At 36.7% G+C, this 18,788-nt stretch overlaps 1 protein-coding gene across 6 annotated transcripts in view; it reads right to left on the minus strand.

Moving 5' to 3' along the window:
• The window catches only part of KMT2E (lysine methyltransferase 2E (inactive)), a 59,155-nt gene that overhangs the window by 34,137 nt on the left and 6,230 nt on the right, over positions 1-18,788 (minus strand). For 4 of the 6 annotated variants that reach the window (XR_010609898.1, XM_065666315.1, XM_065666294.1 and 1 more), the window contains exon 2: positions 7,423-7,607. Coding sequence is in view for 5 of the 6 variants with exons in the window: in XM_065666315.1 (XP_065522387.1) it covers positions 7,423-7,493 (71 nt within the window). In the remaining variant the exon portion in view is untranslated. Of the gene's footprint in view, positions 1-7,422; positions 7,608-10,383; positions 10,448-16,928; positions 16,989-18,788 lie in introns of all 6 variants that reach the window. The other 2 variants (XM_065666310.1, XM_065666304.1) reach the window with 2 other exon arrangements.

Genomic DNA, 18,788 nt, shown 5'->3' on the forward strand with positions numbered 1-18,788 from the left:
TGTAAAAAGGCAGCTTCCCGATTTATCTTGAAATAGAAAAAAAGAAGGTAAGAAACTGTGAGAGAGGGTTTGGGAGTGAAAAGCAGCACCTTCTTTAATAGGCAAACTATGGTTTATATGCACTAAACTGCAACATGAAGACAAAAAGATAAGGCATACTAGAATAGATCTTTCTGAGCACAAGAAATTATACTTTATTACCCTTCCTCAGCAGTTGCATTCGTATGTGCATACATGCAAGCATTTACATAGACACTGTCATGACGGAGGCACTTTCAGTCAGTAACTTGTAGCTTTTCCACTCCAGCATATGATTTAATCACACCAGGACAAGCTTCAAATGAACTTACTTACCTAAATATTCTGGGTTTGCCTGGGTTTTAGTGGTTGGGGTTTTTTTTTTGGGGTTGGGTAGTTTTGGGAGGTTTTGGTTGGACTGGTTTTTGTTTTGTTTTGTTTTCCTTGAAAGGCAGGACAAAATATCAATATTGAAAACTGAAGTGGCTTTTGACCTGTATCACAGATCAAGCCTTGTTCACTTTCTAATTTTAGTTTCACTATGCATGAAGTCTACTTCCTATGAGAAACATTCTAATTCCTTGAACTGAGTTTTTACATAAAGTAATTCTTAAAGTAAATTCTTAAGTTTAAAGAAAAAAACAAAGCATTTTTTTCTTTGATGGCAAGATATTAAATAGAGGCTTTTTTGTTATGCCATGAAGTGATACTAATTTGATTTAAAAGGACAGCAGCAACTTATATTTGTTGGTAACATTTTTTCTATGAATATAATAAGCCATGAGCTTTCCAAAAACAATACGCAGTATTTTCACGTCTGTTTGAAAGCACCCTACTACCAATGGGCCCATTTCCCCATGTGAGTTTACTACATGATCAAATTAAAGTCATCACCCAGTAGTGTTTTAACTATTATTTCTTTTACATTTCTACAATCCAAAGGAAAAAAAAAAAACAAAACAAACAACCCTCTTTTTTCTAAACCATTAATGTCTAAGAGTCCCCCAGGCTCCATTTTTTCAGGGAGTGAGCAAACATGTGAGTCCACAAATCATGTTAATTACTGACAGAAATACAACTTCTGACTAGCATGAGATAAAACACAACTCTGACAACACTCGCCCTTCGTTACCAACCCAGAAAAATCCTCATTTACTCTCTTACACCACTCCTCAACTTCAAAATTATTTTATTCAGAGTTTGTTGGAATTATCTTCTAGAAGCAGCTCAGACTGTGCCAGGTGGAAACCCATGACTTAAAATAACCCAACAAAACAAACAACCCAAAACCCCAAAAACCACCCAAAACCCCAAAAAACACCCAAACAACAGAACAACCAAACCACCAAATGGAAGCTGGAAAAGCTACGCCTCTCCAAGAGATTTGCCTTTACCTATTTACTGACATAATGCATTTGTGCAGCAGTCATACACCATTAATATCATCCGGTTAATCCTTCTGTTGATCTAGCCAACCAAAATGCCTGTGAACGAGTCACTACCCCACTATCCATCACAGCTAGGGCAGAAATTAACTTATCTTTCTCCAGTTCAAGACGGTCTTGAACACTGTATTTCTTCTACTGCTACTCTCCAACACTTATTCAAAGGGACAAACAGTAGCACAGTTACTCTTACTCCCTATGCATTCAACACTCAACACAGGTCCTGTTTGTATCAGTATATGGAAAATACTCAGCTTTCAAGCAGGAAGTGGGGAATTCAGGTACTATCCATCCTTCAGCAATGCCACAATTAATACAGGAGAGTTTCCTTGATTAAGATTAAGTATTACCATGACCTAAATACCAGCTATTTCAACACAGGAGCATTCAGTGAAAAATACCAGAACGGAAATGTCCAAAAAATAAATAAAAAAAAAAAAAAAAAAAAAAATAGAGCTCTGACTGACTACAAAAATTAAAAAGGTGTTCTAAATCTCTTTCAAATTAGGAGGCAACACTGTACACCTGACTCCCTAAAACCATTTCTTCCCACTCTGGAAATTTTTAAACCACTTAACAGAACCAAGTTTAATATTTAGAGGCTTAACAGTTGTGGGAAGCAGAAGCATTAAGCTTCCAAAAACAAAATAAGGAAAACAAATGCATTAATTTCCAACTATTTTAATACTCATGAACTAAATTCAGAGTACAGGGTTAAAAAAGAAAAAAAGCACTGCTTTACCTGAGCAAGGAAAGCCAGTAAGAGGGTGGGAGAAAATCAGGGGAGACACAAAGGAAATTAAATATTTGTACTAGAAGTTTTAACTTAAATACAAAATTAGAGCAAAACCAGCTTTCAGCAAATGTTTTTCAAATGCTTATCATGGGGGGCCACCGATACTTCTTTGAATTATAATAGATGCTCACCAGAGCTTTGAATATACCTGTTATTGTCCCATTTATCCACTCAAATGCTAGACTGGGGTGGAGAACAGTGTGGAGGAAACAGATACAGCAAGGAGGTGGGGGAGCATTCACTGAAGCTAAAAATTAATCATTGTAGGCTTCCACTGCAGTCAGGTGAAAAGCGGTATTCACCCCATAAGCAGCACAGAATGAGTATCATTTCTCCACAGAAGTAGACAATCTTCCAGCTTTGGCAGGCAGGTCTGCCAACACTTTAACATGCCTTTCACCAAATTCCTTGTTACACCTCTTCTACCCACCATGCACATGACCCTCATCCTAAACAGCAAACACAGCCTCGATACTATTGTTTGTCCAGAGGACAAGGCCTTCTTAAACAAGCATCTCAGAATTGCGGAGCTTTGGGAAGGAGTACCTTTTGGTAAAATATTTACTTGTACAGATGATTCAAGCATGAAACATGACTCAATTTAAAATCAATTTAAAATATTATTTTTACTCAAATAGCAGGGCTCAAGTAGCAAGGTATTTACTGTATTAGAGACACCCACCCTAATCTTACCATTGGCATTTTTATGGGCATCCCAAGCAGCTAGTTTTCAGGAAGAAAACGTGTAAGTGTTCAGATCTGAATGAACACTAGGGGCTTCTCCTTGCTTTTATTTTTGAATATAAGCCAGTTCTGTAACACTGAGGTATTAAGCTTGCCAATCTTCTGAGTATACCACATTTTTCAACTTAAACCAGCAACACCTTTAGTGTCTAACTAAGGGAGATACTGATGGTATTTTTAGTCTTCATCAAAACTAATGTTTGCGTTACAATATATCTGAAGTGTAAACTAAAATCCTAATATTATGCGCTAAAATTAACAGATATTACCATGACAAACTGACCACGGCATTTTGCTAAAATTCATGTATTTTTTTAAAGCATTGAGGTAATTCAAAATGGTACAAAATATTCACAAGTAAATAAACAAAAAGCATCAGAAGAAAAGTTTTCCCCATGCTCCTGGGCTGCAATGATTTAAGACATTCCTGTAACTTGAAAACAGGAACATAGTATTGTCTCAGATCAATTTAGAAAAGCAAAGCTACCCATATTTTTAACCTCCCCCTCAAATAATTTTCAGTCTGCAAGTGAAATAACTCATGTTCTGGGTCATTTTCTACCATTTGTATTCGTAAGTATGATGCAAACTGAAGATATTCTGCATGTTGCCAGCAGATGGCATTAGCGAGAAATAAGCAACATGAGATCAGACGGCTCACAAAAACAGTTTCTACACGTGCATAGTTAAGTCGTATTAAGAGATCAACTATCAACCATTCTAAGCACTAGTCATTCTTCTTTAAAAAGTCCTGTCTCCCCATCCATACCTTTTAAATACTGTTTTGCTTCTGCCCACATAATAATAAAAAGAAAACAGGTTTTATAACAAACAAAATACAGTCGGTCCTTCAGAATCTGGGGCCATCAACCACTTGTATACAAATGTATACATTCAAATGGGAAAGAAAAATCTCAATAAAGCTAAAATCTTCTCAAGCAGGTGTGTATCCCAGCTTTCAGGTAACAGTACTTCCTGCAAGTGTCAAAATTCCAGATGAAACCTCTTGCTCCAGCAGGATCAATCTGCCACATGACAGTTTCACAGGTCTAATTATCAAGGTTTGTTTTCCCTTTGCACCAGCACATGTGAGCACTATTTGGCTGAAGATCAGCTCAGATAAAGGAATGTAATGCATTTTTTCTGAAAAACAGTATTTCGTTTTTCTGATGGGCTTCGCTACCTAGACAACAAAGACTGAGCACCACCTTCTCTGCCAGACTGGGTTCTGCTACCTTCAGCATTTTGTAGCAGGCCCTGCAAGTACAGGCTGGCCTGATATCTGTAGGAAAGTGGCAAGCTTCCCACAGTCCTAAAATATATATTAAAACAAGTAAATCCTTGTTTCAGCAACAGTCAAGGGATGACAGGTTTTCATTTATTGAAGACTGCAGCAGTAGAGCAGGTACCATAAATGGCATTTCATTATGTGTAGCCTATACTCATACTCTGAGCTAGACTAATGCTGTTTTAAGCCAGGGAGTACATTTTGAACCTTCCCAAAAAGCTGGCTCTGCTTACTATTACAGTGTCTTGAACATTAAGAAGTCACACATATTCATCTTTCATTTCACTTAAACAGGGGAAGTTTAGACTGGATATAAGGAAGAAGTTCTAAAGAACTTCTGTTAGGGTGGTGAGGCACTGGAATGGGTTGCCCAAGGAAGCTGTGAATGCTCCATCCCTGGCGGTGTTCAAGACCAGGTTGGACAGAGCCTTGGGTAACATGGTTTGGTGTGAGGTGTCCCTGCCCATGGCAGGGGGGCTGGAACCAGATGATCTTAAGGTTCTTTCCAACCCTAACTATTCTATGATTCTAAATAAAGGCAAACTATGGACATGTTCTGACTATTATGGCACTACAAAGACAAATGCACAACTGGAGAGCTCACTTAAGTACAAGTTAACGTAAGAGAACATTTCACCAATTCAGTGATCTTAACGTCTTTTCCAACCCTAACTATTCCATGATTCTCAAGGTGTTCAAACCTTTTAATGAGTTAATTCTCCACGTCGCTATTTGCTATGATAATTAAATTAATATGTGAAACTACATAATCACATAAACCATCTACCTTTTTAATAGGCTTATACCTTAGACTGAAGCATAAGGAAAAATCTGTAGGTGCTAAGAGACTACCCTAAACTATTTTCCTAGGCTCCTTCTCCCACATAATCAGGTTTGCCACTCCCCCATTCCTGTGTTTGCTCATGCTTCAGCAACTGATGAAGCAATATCAGACCTGTCAGTCACAGTGAAGAAATTCCAACTCCTCCCTTTTCAGAAAACCCCAGAACTTTCGCAAAGACAAGTTATAATCACTATCAATACAATGTATATCCAACTTGCTACTCTTTAGCAGAAAACATACAAACCACATGTAAATCACATCCATGGTGACAGAAAAGGTATACAACTGTGTAAGATGGTAGGTTAGAGAGACACCCTTGTGTCACACTTCAGACAGTGACACGGCTTTTAAAATCAGTGTAATCCGAGTCACACAACTACACATTTTTCAGTGTTAAGTATTGCAGAGATGACAAGAATTAATCTAATTGCTAACAGTCACTTAACATCTAAAAAAAAAAGTAGTTCCTAACTGGGCTGCCATGCTGCAGTATCAAGCAAACTCCACACTTAAAACTCTATCTTGTTTATACTAACAACTATATTTATTTTAATTTCAGCATAGCATGCTGTGTGTGTAAGGAATGTCAGCAACCTCAGGAATCATGACCTTCCCTAAACATAAAAAGAAAACCACAGAAAAAGATAAAGAAGAGAGATGTGAATGGGTCACTCAGGTTAAAAAACTTTCTGCACTAGTGTTTGTGATACAAGAGATGAACAAAACAGCTTTAGAAGTTTCATGTGACAAAAAGCTTTATACTGCATATTCTTGGTTTTCTTCAGATAAATGAGAGAAACATCCTTTTAAAAAGCTGCTCAAGAGTTCTGCTTGCAGTGCATAACGTTTCATTCAGTTTTGAAGGAAAGCCATTAGCTTCTTAAACCAAGTAGTATTACTTAGCCTACTCTCAAGCAAAGAGAGTAAGGTATTTAAATTTTAGTTATTTATTGCACCTGTTAAATGAATGACCATTTTAGGAAGTACATTTCCGATTTCTGAAAGATTTTAAGCATGTATGTAAAGAAAGTCTAATCCATTGCTTCAGCTTCTGAAACAAGCAAATGCATTTTTGTGGTAACCCAAGATAAGCAGAATCTTTAACATTACTAAACAAAGGCCAGAGGAAGGCACAGAGTACCAGCATCTCAAGTGGTTAAAAAATAGAACAAAAAAAAAAAAACCCAATCCAAACATACCAAAACTCAATTTAATATATGATCAATTTAGTATTTTAGTAGATGTAAGAAACAAAGTGGTGTGCTTTTTCTGTATGCATATGCAAAGAAGTACAGAAGATTTACCGTGGATTACACAAATTATCTTTTATCTTTAAACTATAGTATCTTTTGACACCTATCTCTTCCAAAAACACTCACCTGTCATATATTCTACTAATACAAAAACAACAGAGAAAACAAAAAAACAAACCCAAACAAAACCCACAAACAAAAAAACAACCAAAACCAGATACTATTCTGAAATGTACAGGGCTAAATAAGGTAAGGTACCTATGTACAGTGGTGAAAGTATAACACCACCTCGGTCTTTTACCTCTTTAAGAGTCAAGTTATCCAAAATGCTATTTCTCTTCTCATAATGTTCCACAGATAAGTCAGTAACACACACAAAAAGCGTTTGACAGGAAAAATCTCCAGAGATCAACAATACCTAGAGCCCTAGCCTATCCATACTCTAGAGATTCAGACAATACTAGAGAGAAAAAGACAAACAACACACAAAAAACCAACCCCCCAAAAACGCTAACAACTCCCTGACAAAACAAACAAAACCCCACAACTCCCCCTCAAAACCCCTAATCCCAGAAATTCACCACGCTTATTTCTTGTAAAGAAGGTTTCCTGAATTCAGGATTTCATTAGCTCTTTGTAATCCTTAATAACCAGTCACTACCTTAAATGATTAACAAGTAAATTTCTTCTAGCTTTTCAACATAAAAATTTTGGGAAAACATGGTATTCAACAATTCAGCTAAGCAAAGTATTTAAAGTATGAAAAGCAAGTGAGGTAGCATCTATATTTCTTCGTTTGATAAGCAAGGAAAATACGCATCTGTAGAACACTTTAGCTTCTCGTCTTTCCTCCCCTTGAAGAGGAAGAAACTGACTTAAATTAGTAACTGTCACTTTACTCTGTAGTAATCAAAGATTCAATAAAACTAAGGAGACTCCTAAGGCCTCTCTTTCAACTGCATGGAAAAAGTGTAGCAGGGGCAGGAGAAGAAAAAAATGTTAAGAAAACTTACAACTTATGTTCACATACTTACTCTGAGCCTGCAGCCATTTCCAAATAAGAAGTATCTGCTGTGTCAACCCCCAATGGGATCACTATGCTCATGACGTTCGTTTCTGATAAATTCGATTACTACGGAGTCCTATGCATTGGTATCCAAAACACTGGGGCATGCCAGCCACAGTGCTCATTGCAAACATCTAAGTGCATCCACAAACCCTGTTAAAATAAAAACAATGAAAGAAAGCAGAAGATTGAGTCAGTTCACTTTAAAACCAGGAAATTTTACATCACATGTTTTTTAACAAAATAATCACTTTTATCTGTCACAATGATCTCACCAGTTTTATTTTACACAAGCAAAAGGAAAACATTCTGTCTTCTTCAAAAGTTAACTTCAAATACACTTATTTTAAGAGCTTGATGATCTTAGAGACTGAACTTAGTATTACAAACTGCGATATTACTTAATATTACAAACTACAAAAATAGTAATTTAATGAATGAAAGAAAATAAAATCATCACATTCACCAAGGTGACAAAGACTCACTTTATGGCAGACTCACTGAATGCAAAGTACATTTGCTTACTGCTCTGTGCTGACAGAGCCTAGTTGCTGTACCTTTCAATAGAAACCTGGTTACAGAATTTTTCAAGTATTTCTTAGCATTGTCCACTTCTGTTTTGCACTTAGAAACAACAAAACAACAAAACACCAAACAAACCCACACAACTTTCAATGTCCTAATACTAAGGATTTCAAAAGAAACAATGTCATAACTTCCATTATTTTTTAAAAAACAAAATAATTCTAATGATTCGCAATAGTAATAGAAAACAACTTCTATCCCACCTTAATAGATCACCATCAGAACATATTATACCCACTGGGTGCCGCTGCTAAAAGTGATTTTTTTTTAAGTAGTAAACAGAAAAGCATCAGTAGCAGCTTTTGACTGTAGAGCAAAGCTGCAATTCACTTGACTGTCAGAAGCGAACGCAACAATCCTACCTGTATGCCAGTTGCTCCTTGTCTCTCACTCACTGAGTAGGACAGAACACCCAACCAAGTCTAAGAGAGATATACACAGCACCTCAGCTGTCCCTATTCACAGATCAGTAAACTAATGCACCTTTATAGACTAATCCACAAGCTGCTAGGCAATTGAAGCAAAATATCCCCAATCTTCAGTAGCAGCATAATGCACAAGCGCAAACTCCTCCCAGAACGTCAGAATTTCAAGAACACAGACCACTTTGCAATGAAGCACATACAGTGCCTAACAAATACACTTCCCCCGTCTGACAAAGCATAGTATCTTAGCTGAAGTCTCCAAAAGCCCAGCAGTTTTAAGACGAACATATTTTAACACACTCATCCTTGCCAAACACTATATGGCCAAGAAAAAAGACACCTAATGAGCCCACAGTGATAAATGGGGCACTTACAAAATGAAATCAGACAAGCATTGTGGACTTAAATCTCAATTTGTGTCTTTTATTGATAAAGTCAGTATCTTCAGGATGATGCAGTGGCATCTACGAGGCATCTCTAAGGTATGAGCTTGCAGCAAGTCATCTAACTTCTTAAAATTTATCTAAGTATTGAAGTCTGACAATTAACATCAAGCATCTTGGCATGCTCTGAAGTGCCTAAACCTCATTCTCCCTCTAGACAGCAGAAGTTCTGTCTTGGTCCCATTACACAAGTCACCAAACACAATCAACTGGAAAGCAATCAGGCCATTGGGTTAGCTCATTTTTCTCATTTAAACACTGAGCATTTTCCTATCAAATACCACAAATGTCAAATTGTGCCACTAGCTATGCACAAAGTTAAGGTGAATTCATACAATTTTCAAGAATATGCAGGAAGAAAAGCCTGTTAAGCCAAAAGCAAGTATAGAATATTATTAGTAGCAGACATAAAAGAAATCACAAGCACCTGTTTACAGTTTAAGTGACCACCCACTCTGGCACCACAGTTTACTCAGAATAGACCCTTGAATATCCTCATCTGCAGCTTACAGAGAACATCAACTTCCCATTTTGATCCCCTAAAAAAGTAAAAAATTTATATTAACCTACCCAATAATTGAAAGGAAACCATCAACTTAGTCCACATGAATCAGTTATCACAGGTTAAGGGTTGTTCCAGTGCCATCTGCATCTCCGCTAACAAATCATCACCATAACAGATTTTATATGCTATTTTATATGCTATTTTATGCTATTACATAATCCTGAAAACCAGTTTTTGTGTGTTTCCAAATAGGTCTAAAAGACATAATGGACACCACTGCTGGGATCATGATCCTCACTTAAGTTGTTTCTTGCACTTAAAACTGATTTTGGTGGCAGCACAGTTTTTCCTAATTGAATGTTCTTCAAACACTTCTGACCAGGTAGAGTAACGACTGGAAATTAATTTAGGAAAAAATGCCTGGGAGGCTGATGAAAGTGAAGAATCTGCCTTAGACAGCTGCCTCATGGGCTATGACATCTGCAAACCTACATAAACAAGTAAGACTACCCAGTATATTCAAGTGACCTTCACTGTCAACACAGAAAGACGGGGTTATCAAATCTGAGAATCAACTGAAATTTGTTTAGATCTTTAAAGTAATGTGGAGGAAAAGAAGAGCACTGTGTGTATGTTTTTTGGAGCTGTGTATAGACAGAAAATTAATAGCTAATGCATGGTACAAATAATGCCATAATCTCTGACCAAGCAAATGCATCACTACTCTTGTACGGAAGGGAAAAAAAAGGGGGGGAAAGGGTACAGAGCCAAGATAAACTTCTTGCCTCCTGCAAGCAACTGAAATACAACACTAAGTCAGAATTCACTCAAAAATTCTGAGACTAATCTATACAGAATAAAATCAGAAACTTGAATTAAAATTTATTTTTCCAAGCAGTGTTAAAGACAATTTGTTTCACCTAAAAGGAAGCAGAATATGATTGTAATACCACCTCACTATTATTTACCACCTTAAGTTTTCAGGTCTTCACCACGCTCATAGAAGTGCAAAACCCTCCAGTGCTCTTCCTCTGCCTCTGCCTAGAGGAAAGAAGCTCACAATACCTACACAGACAAATTAACTCAAACAAACACAGCTCATTATTTATTAATAACAATCCTCAACAAATTCCCACAATGGCGACAGGGAAGACCCAGAAAAAATTCATTATAGGATGCCCACTTATTAACAGAACTGTGACCTTACAGGCCATCCAACCATGAACTCACTAGTGATGCCAGATTTGGGATGAAGAAAATCTTGTCATGACACACTAAAATATTCCCAGCATTTTTATTGCACCATACTACGAAAATTGGAAAGTTCAGAACAGAAAATAACATAACCACTGGGGATCTTTCTTCCTTACCCATCTTAAAAGTGATTGCTTATCCTTTGAAGCCTGGTATTTAGATGAGTCATAAAAATACTACCTGCTATCATAATACGGCACTTTCCAGTTTCTGCAAGTACCTATCTACTTCAAATCATTATTCTTTCACAACTGACATCTGTCACCCATGGCCTTTACGAAACTGTTTTCATAGGTGCATTTCATCTAAACAATTGGCCAGGAGGTGTGAAGGGTGCTAGTCTGCCTATAGTCCAAATAGATTATACACACCTTACTGTTTAAATAAAGTCTTTCTTCAAGCAGTACGCTAATTTGAAAATTAGAAAGACCACACTGGTTCATCCAGTTAATTTTAGGGTCATATGGTTCAAAGACACTATATAAAAACTGCTGGTCCAATGATCAGCACATTTTTGGGCAAAGCAGCCCACCTACCATACCTCAATCTCAACAGTAGAGGCCCCCCAATTTTGTTAGGGCCCACTCTACTCTTTTACTGACAATACACTGTAAGCTTTGACAGAATTTTGGCAATTTCTTAGATTCATCAAATTTTCTTCATTATCATTCTACCAGCACTGCTTTTTTGAATGAAAACACATTCCTTATTTGAAGAAATTCTGCTTTTATTTAATGGAAGTTAAAAGGTTTATCTTGTCCTAATAATACAATTTTTATCAGGGGTGGAGGGAGAACAAAACCAAAAACACACACCAAACCACTTTTGTTCAATATGGTTAAAGCTTTTATCTTATGCAAGACCCACCTCCTGCAAGGAACCTATCACACTTTACCATTCAATCACATTGGTTTACATTTTCTATGGCAGTTCCTGTTGTCTCTAGAGAATACACAGGAGCTTTCTGACTTAACAGCCACATCTAGTCTCAAACATTTGAAGCCTCACCATACTTCTCATGATCCTCTTTGTTTATGATACTAGAACAACTTTTTTAAATGAACTGTGCTCTAACAACAGAAGTGTAGGAGCACAATACATTCCAGATTATTGATGTGTGGCTTTGTACAAAGAACATCATTTATGCATTAAACAAGAGAAAATAATTTACATATTATCCCTGAGGTATTCCACTTACACAACATTATTCTGTGGTCTAACAAAGACCACATGCTTCCTTTCTGCCATGTCCTTTTAAGATCAACTGTGTGACAGCAGAACTAAAAACTTCACTTTTCCCCTAGTACACGGAGATATAAAAAGAAAACAAAATATAAAGGGCTCAGCTCTTGAATCAGAAAGTAAACGGGTAATCTCCTGAAATTACATCTCTATTTTTGAGCCTAATGCTACAGAGTCCAAACATTCAAAACGAAATCCAGTTGCTAGAATCATGTTGGCAGAAAGGCACTCCAGGCCTACTTTATCAGCATGTCCTTTTTCCCCTCCTTCGACTTGCTTCTTGTAGGACCATCAAAAGATATGTAGAACAGTTTCAGGAAATGAGCAGATGACGGATCACCTAGACAGAAAGTACACTTGAAAAATAAGAACTTGAAGTCTAGCCAGACTGTCCAGATGACTCCAACAAGGTTTCATAATCCGAGTTATCAATCATCCTCTAAGTGTCAAGAGCCCAGACAAATTCTTCCATGGCATTTTCCATATCACTTTCTTTTTGTTTCTTTGCTTTGGTTTTGTTGGGGTTTTGTTTGGTTTTGGGTTTTTTTCCTAAGAAGGCAGGAACACTAATTTTTTAAAAACACTGAACTACTTGCATTTTCTTTTATAGATTCACAAACTGGGTTCCCAGTACTTACATTCAAATAGAAAGTATCAATATAAATCTTATCAGAAAACTCTGACTTACCTTTATTTTTATTAACCATGAAGCATATTTTTCAAGCCAGAAGAAACCAGACAGTACTGGGAACAGTACAACTCACATGGTTATATGCTATACTGTTAGCTCACCTCTGAAAGATATTTAACCTTTTTTAAGGGAGAGGGAAGAGGAAATAGGACTAAGCAGGCTGTTAGAATCTATTCAGTAGGTGCAAGAATACTAAAGCTCTCATATGGGGATGCAAAGCTTCGTAACAATCAAAGATAAGAGGTTGTGGCAGCACCAGTAACAACATTTTTGCCTTAATGATAAAAAACCTATGCAAAAAATAATGTATCAAGGTAATATCATATACTTATTACAATAAGGTGGGGTATTTTGTTTGCTTAGGGCTTCTTTTAAATTCAGATTTACCCTTAACATTACAAGAAAATAAGGGGGAGGAGGGGGAGAGAAATCTGGTTTTACTATTCTTCTTAGTACATCTGACAGCTTTTACACAGACATTGTCATTGTTCCTTGTCTTTCCTTCCCCATAAATCAATTTCTACATTCTATTGTCACGTGCTAGATACTGAAGACAAAAAAGAATCTAGCAGTTAGGGAAAAAATCCACTATGAAAGTTAGGAACAGAACTCAAAACAAGGTGCAATACCATATTGTTTTCTAAATTATAAAGGGACATCAGTGAAATGAAGTTTACAATTCATTTTTAGCTCAAATAAAAAAATTTTTCCCGTTCTCAAAGCATTACACTAATTTTGTGAAGTTGGTCACTAAATCAGTTCAAATTTCTCACATCACTAGGCATTACAAAAATAGTCTTTTTGTTCCCGTTTTTAGACTTCGATATACACCTGAAGTTCTTAAAAAATTTCTTCTAGCAACTCTCAGTCACCACGTGCTGACAATTACAAGATAAATCAAGATTACCATCACTATACTATGCCTACTCTGCACCTTCAACATCTATACACAAAATACAAACATGGAAAAGGTGAAAGTGATAATTTACCCATATTTAGTGAACTGAGTAACTGAGAATAATTATTACTCCTGAACATCTGAAAAGTTATAGCTTGTGTTTCTCAACTAAGAGAAATAGGCAGTTCACACCACGTTTAAACACCTAACAAGTACAAACACCTAACAAGGTCCGCTTTTTGCTACGTCTGCTAGAGTACCAGTAACCCCATTGCCTCACATCCTTTAAATACGGGGGGGGAAGTAACAATTTCCTGGAGCAGTATCTAAGTGTCAGAATACACAGAATACACGCAGTATACACACGAAGATTCATTTTTAAGGAATGTGCACAAATCTAAAGGAATTAACTTGAAGCTTATTGGAACAAGCACATGAAATTGCTGAAACAAAGTGATTTGTACAGTCCATTTTCCACTTGTGCATGGACAGAGGAAAAGAGGAAGGGTACAGAATTTATCAGATTTACAGATAAAAATGATTCAGACTTAAAATACACAAACTAGTCACATGACAGTTTTGAGTCAAGCAAGACATTTCAGTTCAACCAGCACATGATGCTAATCTGGCTGTAGCTTCAAGTCAATTTGAATGTAAAAATACCCTACCAGTACTCAAACAGCATTAAGCCCAAACCAAAACTCCAACTTCCATTTGCTCTCAGTAGAAAATTTATGCTACTGTGGGTTCAGGTTGGATCCAGAGAGTCATACAGGATTCACTCTGAAACTAACTACAGTTTCCCATGTCATCATGGGAAGGCAAGACAGAAAGACTTCCACGCTCATACTACTGCTTTCAGACCTCTGCTGACTCCTGCTGATCTTGGTGTCAGTGGTTCATACAAGTCATCTCAGGTAACAGAGACAGATGACCAAAAAGTAGTATTTTGTTCAATTTTCTTACCACATCAGGAAGTATGGTCTACGAGGTGTGTTGCTGCCTTCCTTCCCCTTAAAATTCCTTTTTTTATAAAGGAAGGTAGGTAAGAACGTATTTGAAGTACTGATACTCGATACAGCAGACAGGAATGCATTTATGTACCTTACAAATTGAGATACCAAATCAAGCCTACTATGTACACTGAAGAAGGAAGAAACAATATAAAGAACAAACACTTAAAAACATCTTCTATGCTTAAGCTGCCTTTTTTTGAGCACACAATCTAAACATTCTCCTCTTGCCTCCCCCCAATTACATCATGCGTGTATACACATTTTGCAATCATTAGCAGAAGCAATTCTTGTCATGCCTTCCTTCAGATTTATAGGCCAACAATTCTAACCTGTAGTCATGGGAACCACCCTTCCCACAAAGAAATACACAAGAATGGACCTAAGAAAAGTCAATACACCTATGCCTTAGCACAATCTATACAGGAGAAACCCAAGTAAAAATGCACCTATCAATATAGTGTGTCGTAGTCCGCAAATCCAGTGTGAAAAGTCCTGTCCTGAACTGTCACAGAGCCAACAAACTGAGCTTTCCCACTTGGCTTCCTCGCCAACAATTTTTTTTTATTATTATTTTTTCTTAATGGAAGGATGGAAGGAAAGAGTTTACAGGGAGAAAAGAGAGGAAAACAGTAAGAAGATTTTACTGAAAAAAAAAAAAAACAAAAACAACCCCGACCTGTGTATTTTTCTAAACTTTTGCTTTCTACTACTGCTCTGAGCACTCCTGTCTTCTCCATACAATAGTTAGGTTATTTGGAAAACTAGTGATAGAAACTGACATTTTAATGCTATACTCTAGATATCTTTCAAATGGTGAACTGTGCACTGTGTGTATATATGCATATGTATACATATGTATTAACACACGAATCTAGAAAAAAAATATGCAGTGTATATATATGTAGCATAAATAAATATATCAAAATAATCTGAATATTTATTGCTGCCTGTTTCTAAGGAGATAAAACATCTTTCTTTAATCAGACCTAGAAGCATAATACACAAGTAACTGACTAATCTTACACACAAGGAAGTTCTTTCTCTGCTTCCCTCAACACGTTCCACCATAGTACAGATTTTGGCAAGAGATTAGGAGGGATCTCCAACTTCCAAATGTTACACCGCTGCAGTTGTAGTATGAAGTATGCAGGCTCAGAAACAGCTGTAAGCCCAAATTCAGACCTTTGCTACTGTTTGCTGCTCTCTATGGTAACCTAGCAGATAAATTAGCAGTCTAGTTCAAATTTGTGCCAAGATAAAAAAGGACAGCAGGTAAAAACAAGACAGTACGCACATTCAAATACAATATATAAATTAGGACCAATTCCTATTAATCACCCAGAAGATACAACTTGTTCTAAAAAAATCTGATTTCTTTTGTATTTGTAGTTTGTGTTCCAATATGCCCACTGACCTAATGCCCTCTATGTCCCTCTCACAGCAGCATCTTCCTCATCACACTATTATGTGGTCCAGGCCTCTGTCACAAGCCCCTCAGCAACCTATGCCACCCACACTGACCAACACCGTCAGCAGACAGGTCCATCTCACCTCTTCCTCATGGGCCCCATCACCCAATTTAAAAAAAAACAACACAGTAAAATACCTGCCATGGCTGGTTTGGAGTTACACACAACAGATGCCTAAAATCATTACACTGCTTCTCCATGCTTCTTCCAGACGACTGTGCATAGTCCTTTTTCATCTACTTCTGGATTTTCATTAAGCTTCAGAGATCTCAAGGGCACCAATTTACTATTTCTATCAAATTTTGGTTGTGGTGGGTTTTTTTTTGGTCTTTTGTAAGTTATTGGTTGCACTGACAGAGACCTAGTGCTCATTAGACTAACTTAAGAAACAAAGCTATTACAACCAAACTACTACACTATAAGGCTCCTCCTCAGATTTTTTTTTTTTACATCCAGAGCCAATACAGAGTAAGAACAAGTACCGTGACGTAAAGAGCTCATTAGCAAACTTATGAACATCCTGATACAACAAACACAGGACTTTACATTCAACAAAGACCTCAGTCAGGTCTGGAATGACAGGCAAACTTCATGAACTGGTCTCGAGTCTGAGATCAAGAATGAAGATGAAAGAAATCTTGCCTCCTCATGCATAAAACGCCTCAAGTTTCCATCATGTACATATCAATTCTTCAGTATACAGATCATTACATGCATTACACCGAGTGGGAAGCAAGCTGCTCTTTTAAGCATAAACCTAGAATCACGCAGCAGTAAAGATCCTGCCACACAGAAGAGCTGGTTTCCACTGGCCATAGGCTATCTTCCCTTTACTATCTGCCCCAAGAGTACTACTCTTGTATATTCCTGAAGCAGTAATGGAAAGCACTCTCTCTTCCTCGGATATTTATGCCAGTCCATTAAAAAATGGATGACTTCCCCTTACCTCTTCTCTCTCTTCACTCCTCCTTTTCTTCTCTCAGTGGAAGTTAGACAAAATATGAGACTAGGAAGAGAAAAAGAATGAGTGGTAGAACAGAAATAAAGGTAAATGCAGTTACAGAAAGAACAAGAATTAGTTAATTGAATAGAAAGATCAGAGAAATGGTAAACAGGATTATACAGAAAAATAACAAACTACAGATTTGCATTTTTTTTATTTACAGAAATCAATCCTCAAAATCAAAAATTAACTGCCAATGACTTGATGTCTCTAATTTTGCAAGCACCTGACATATTTCTTAAAATAAACCACACACAAAAAGGCCTAGCCATTCAGAAGTTATTATTTGAGAGGGAGAGTCAATGAACTGCAAAATACAAGACAAGTAGAAAACATGAAGAATAAGAGAAAAGAATACTTCTTCATTGCAATATTGCTTATTGCTTGGACAGGTATCTACTAGCTACCAAACTTCAGTGTACTACACTGCATCACTCCGAGATGCAAAACTCCTTTAAACAGAAATTCAAAGGTTGAGAAAATAAATAAAGTAGTTTCTCATTAGAAACATCTGGACTTAAGTCAGTCTTTGTATCAGCTGTTTTACTGCAAACATTTGGCTCCATCTACCACAAAGTAGTAAAGAACTGCTGATTAAATTTACACAAAATGCCTATATATGACTTACCAATTCTCCAAGAAAACATTATTTACTCCTGTTACCAAAAGTTATTTTTACAAACATTTAAAAAAATAAAGTGTTTCTCCCAAGTACATACAGTCCATATGCTGTAAGAATACTCCATAAAGGCTATTTCTTCTTTTATTAAATGTAACAGCATACCTCACGGTGATTAAGTTACTTAGAAGTCTAAATTCTAAGGCCCAATATTCCTCCCAAGAACAAGGCATTCTTGGGGGGAAATGTGGCTACAAATGCATATTGCTATTGCCTTCAACAATCTAAATATTTTGCTGGCTTCATGCAATCAAATAAAATAATACATTTATTTTTTTTCTGTGCTGCTTAATTAAGACTTGGGAGTCTATTTTAATTATTAGCTACCTGCTACACAAGAAGTAAGTTATTTTGGCTTATTTGGCTTACATTTCAGGTAAGCAAATTGCTATTCCGATATGTTTTCACTTAGATTCCAAAAACTAGTTTCCCTGTTTTATCAGTGGCATTTGACCTACATGAATAGCACAACAGCAATTCAACTTTTACTTGTGGAAGCAGTTTGCAGACATTCACCTAACTGTTAGTTATGCCTAGGAATCTAAACACAAGCAAGTTGGGATGCTGCACTTTTTCAAACAGAAATTTAATTCTTTCTAGCAGTTGGAAGAACTCTTATGTAATTTTAACCACAGTTCAACCTGAACTATATTTCTTGGTAACAACTTGGCAATATTCCAATGCTCTTTACTAAGATTTTGGGAGGAAGAGGGCTAGAAGGGGTGAGGAAACAGATGGAAGTGACTATGTCATGTTCAAGGACAGCCAAAAAAAATACAGAAGTTTAAGATCAGAAGATCCTTCCTACTTTCAAGAAAAACAATTTCCTTTCCAATTGCCATTATTTAGCAACATTGATTCATGCTAAAAAATTAAGATTATGCATTTGTAAGTTTATACCTTTGAGTTTTCAAGGAAGATCTCAGTATGTATTTTTAATTGTAATAGCAAAGACATGAAATACATCATCTTACAATAAACACAAGAAAGAAATTCTGCCCAGCAATGGAAGCACAAAACACAGCTTATACCTTTCAACATTAATGCCATGCAGAAGAACAAAAAAAGATGCCAAGTTTGTCTTTTATTTGTCTTCCAGTACAGAAGATGTGATTGCAGAGTAG

Source organism: Lathamus discolor, chromosome 1 (genome assembly GCF_037157495.1).
Source record: "Lathamus discolor isolate bLatDis1 chromosome 1, bLatDis1.hap1, whole genome shotgun sequence".
NCBI lineage: Eukaryota > Metazoa > Chordata > Aves > Psittaciformes > Psittacidae > Lathamus > Lathamus discolor.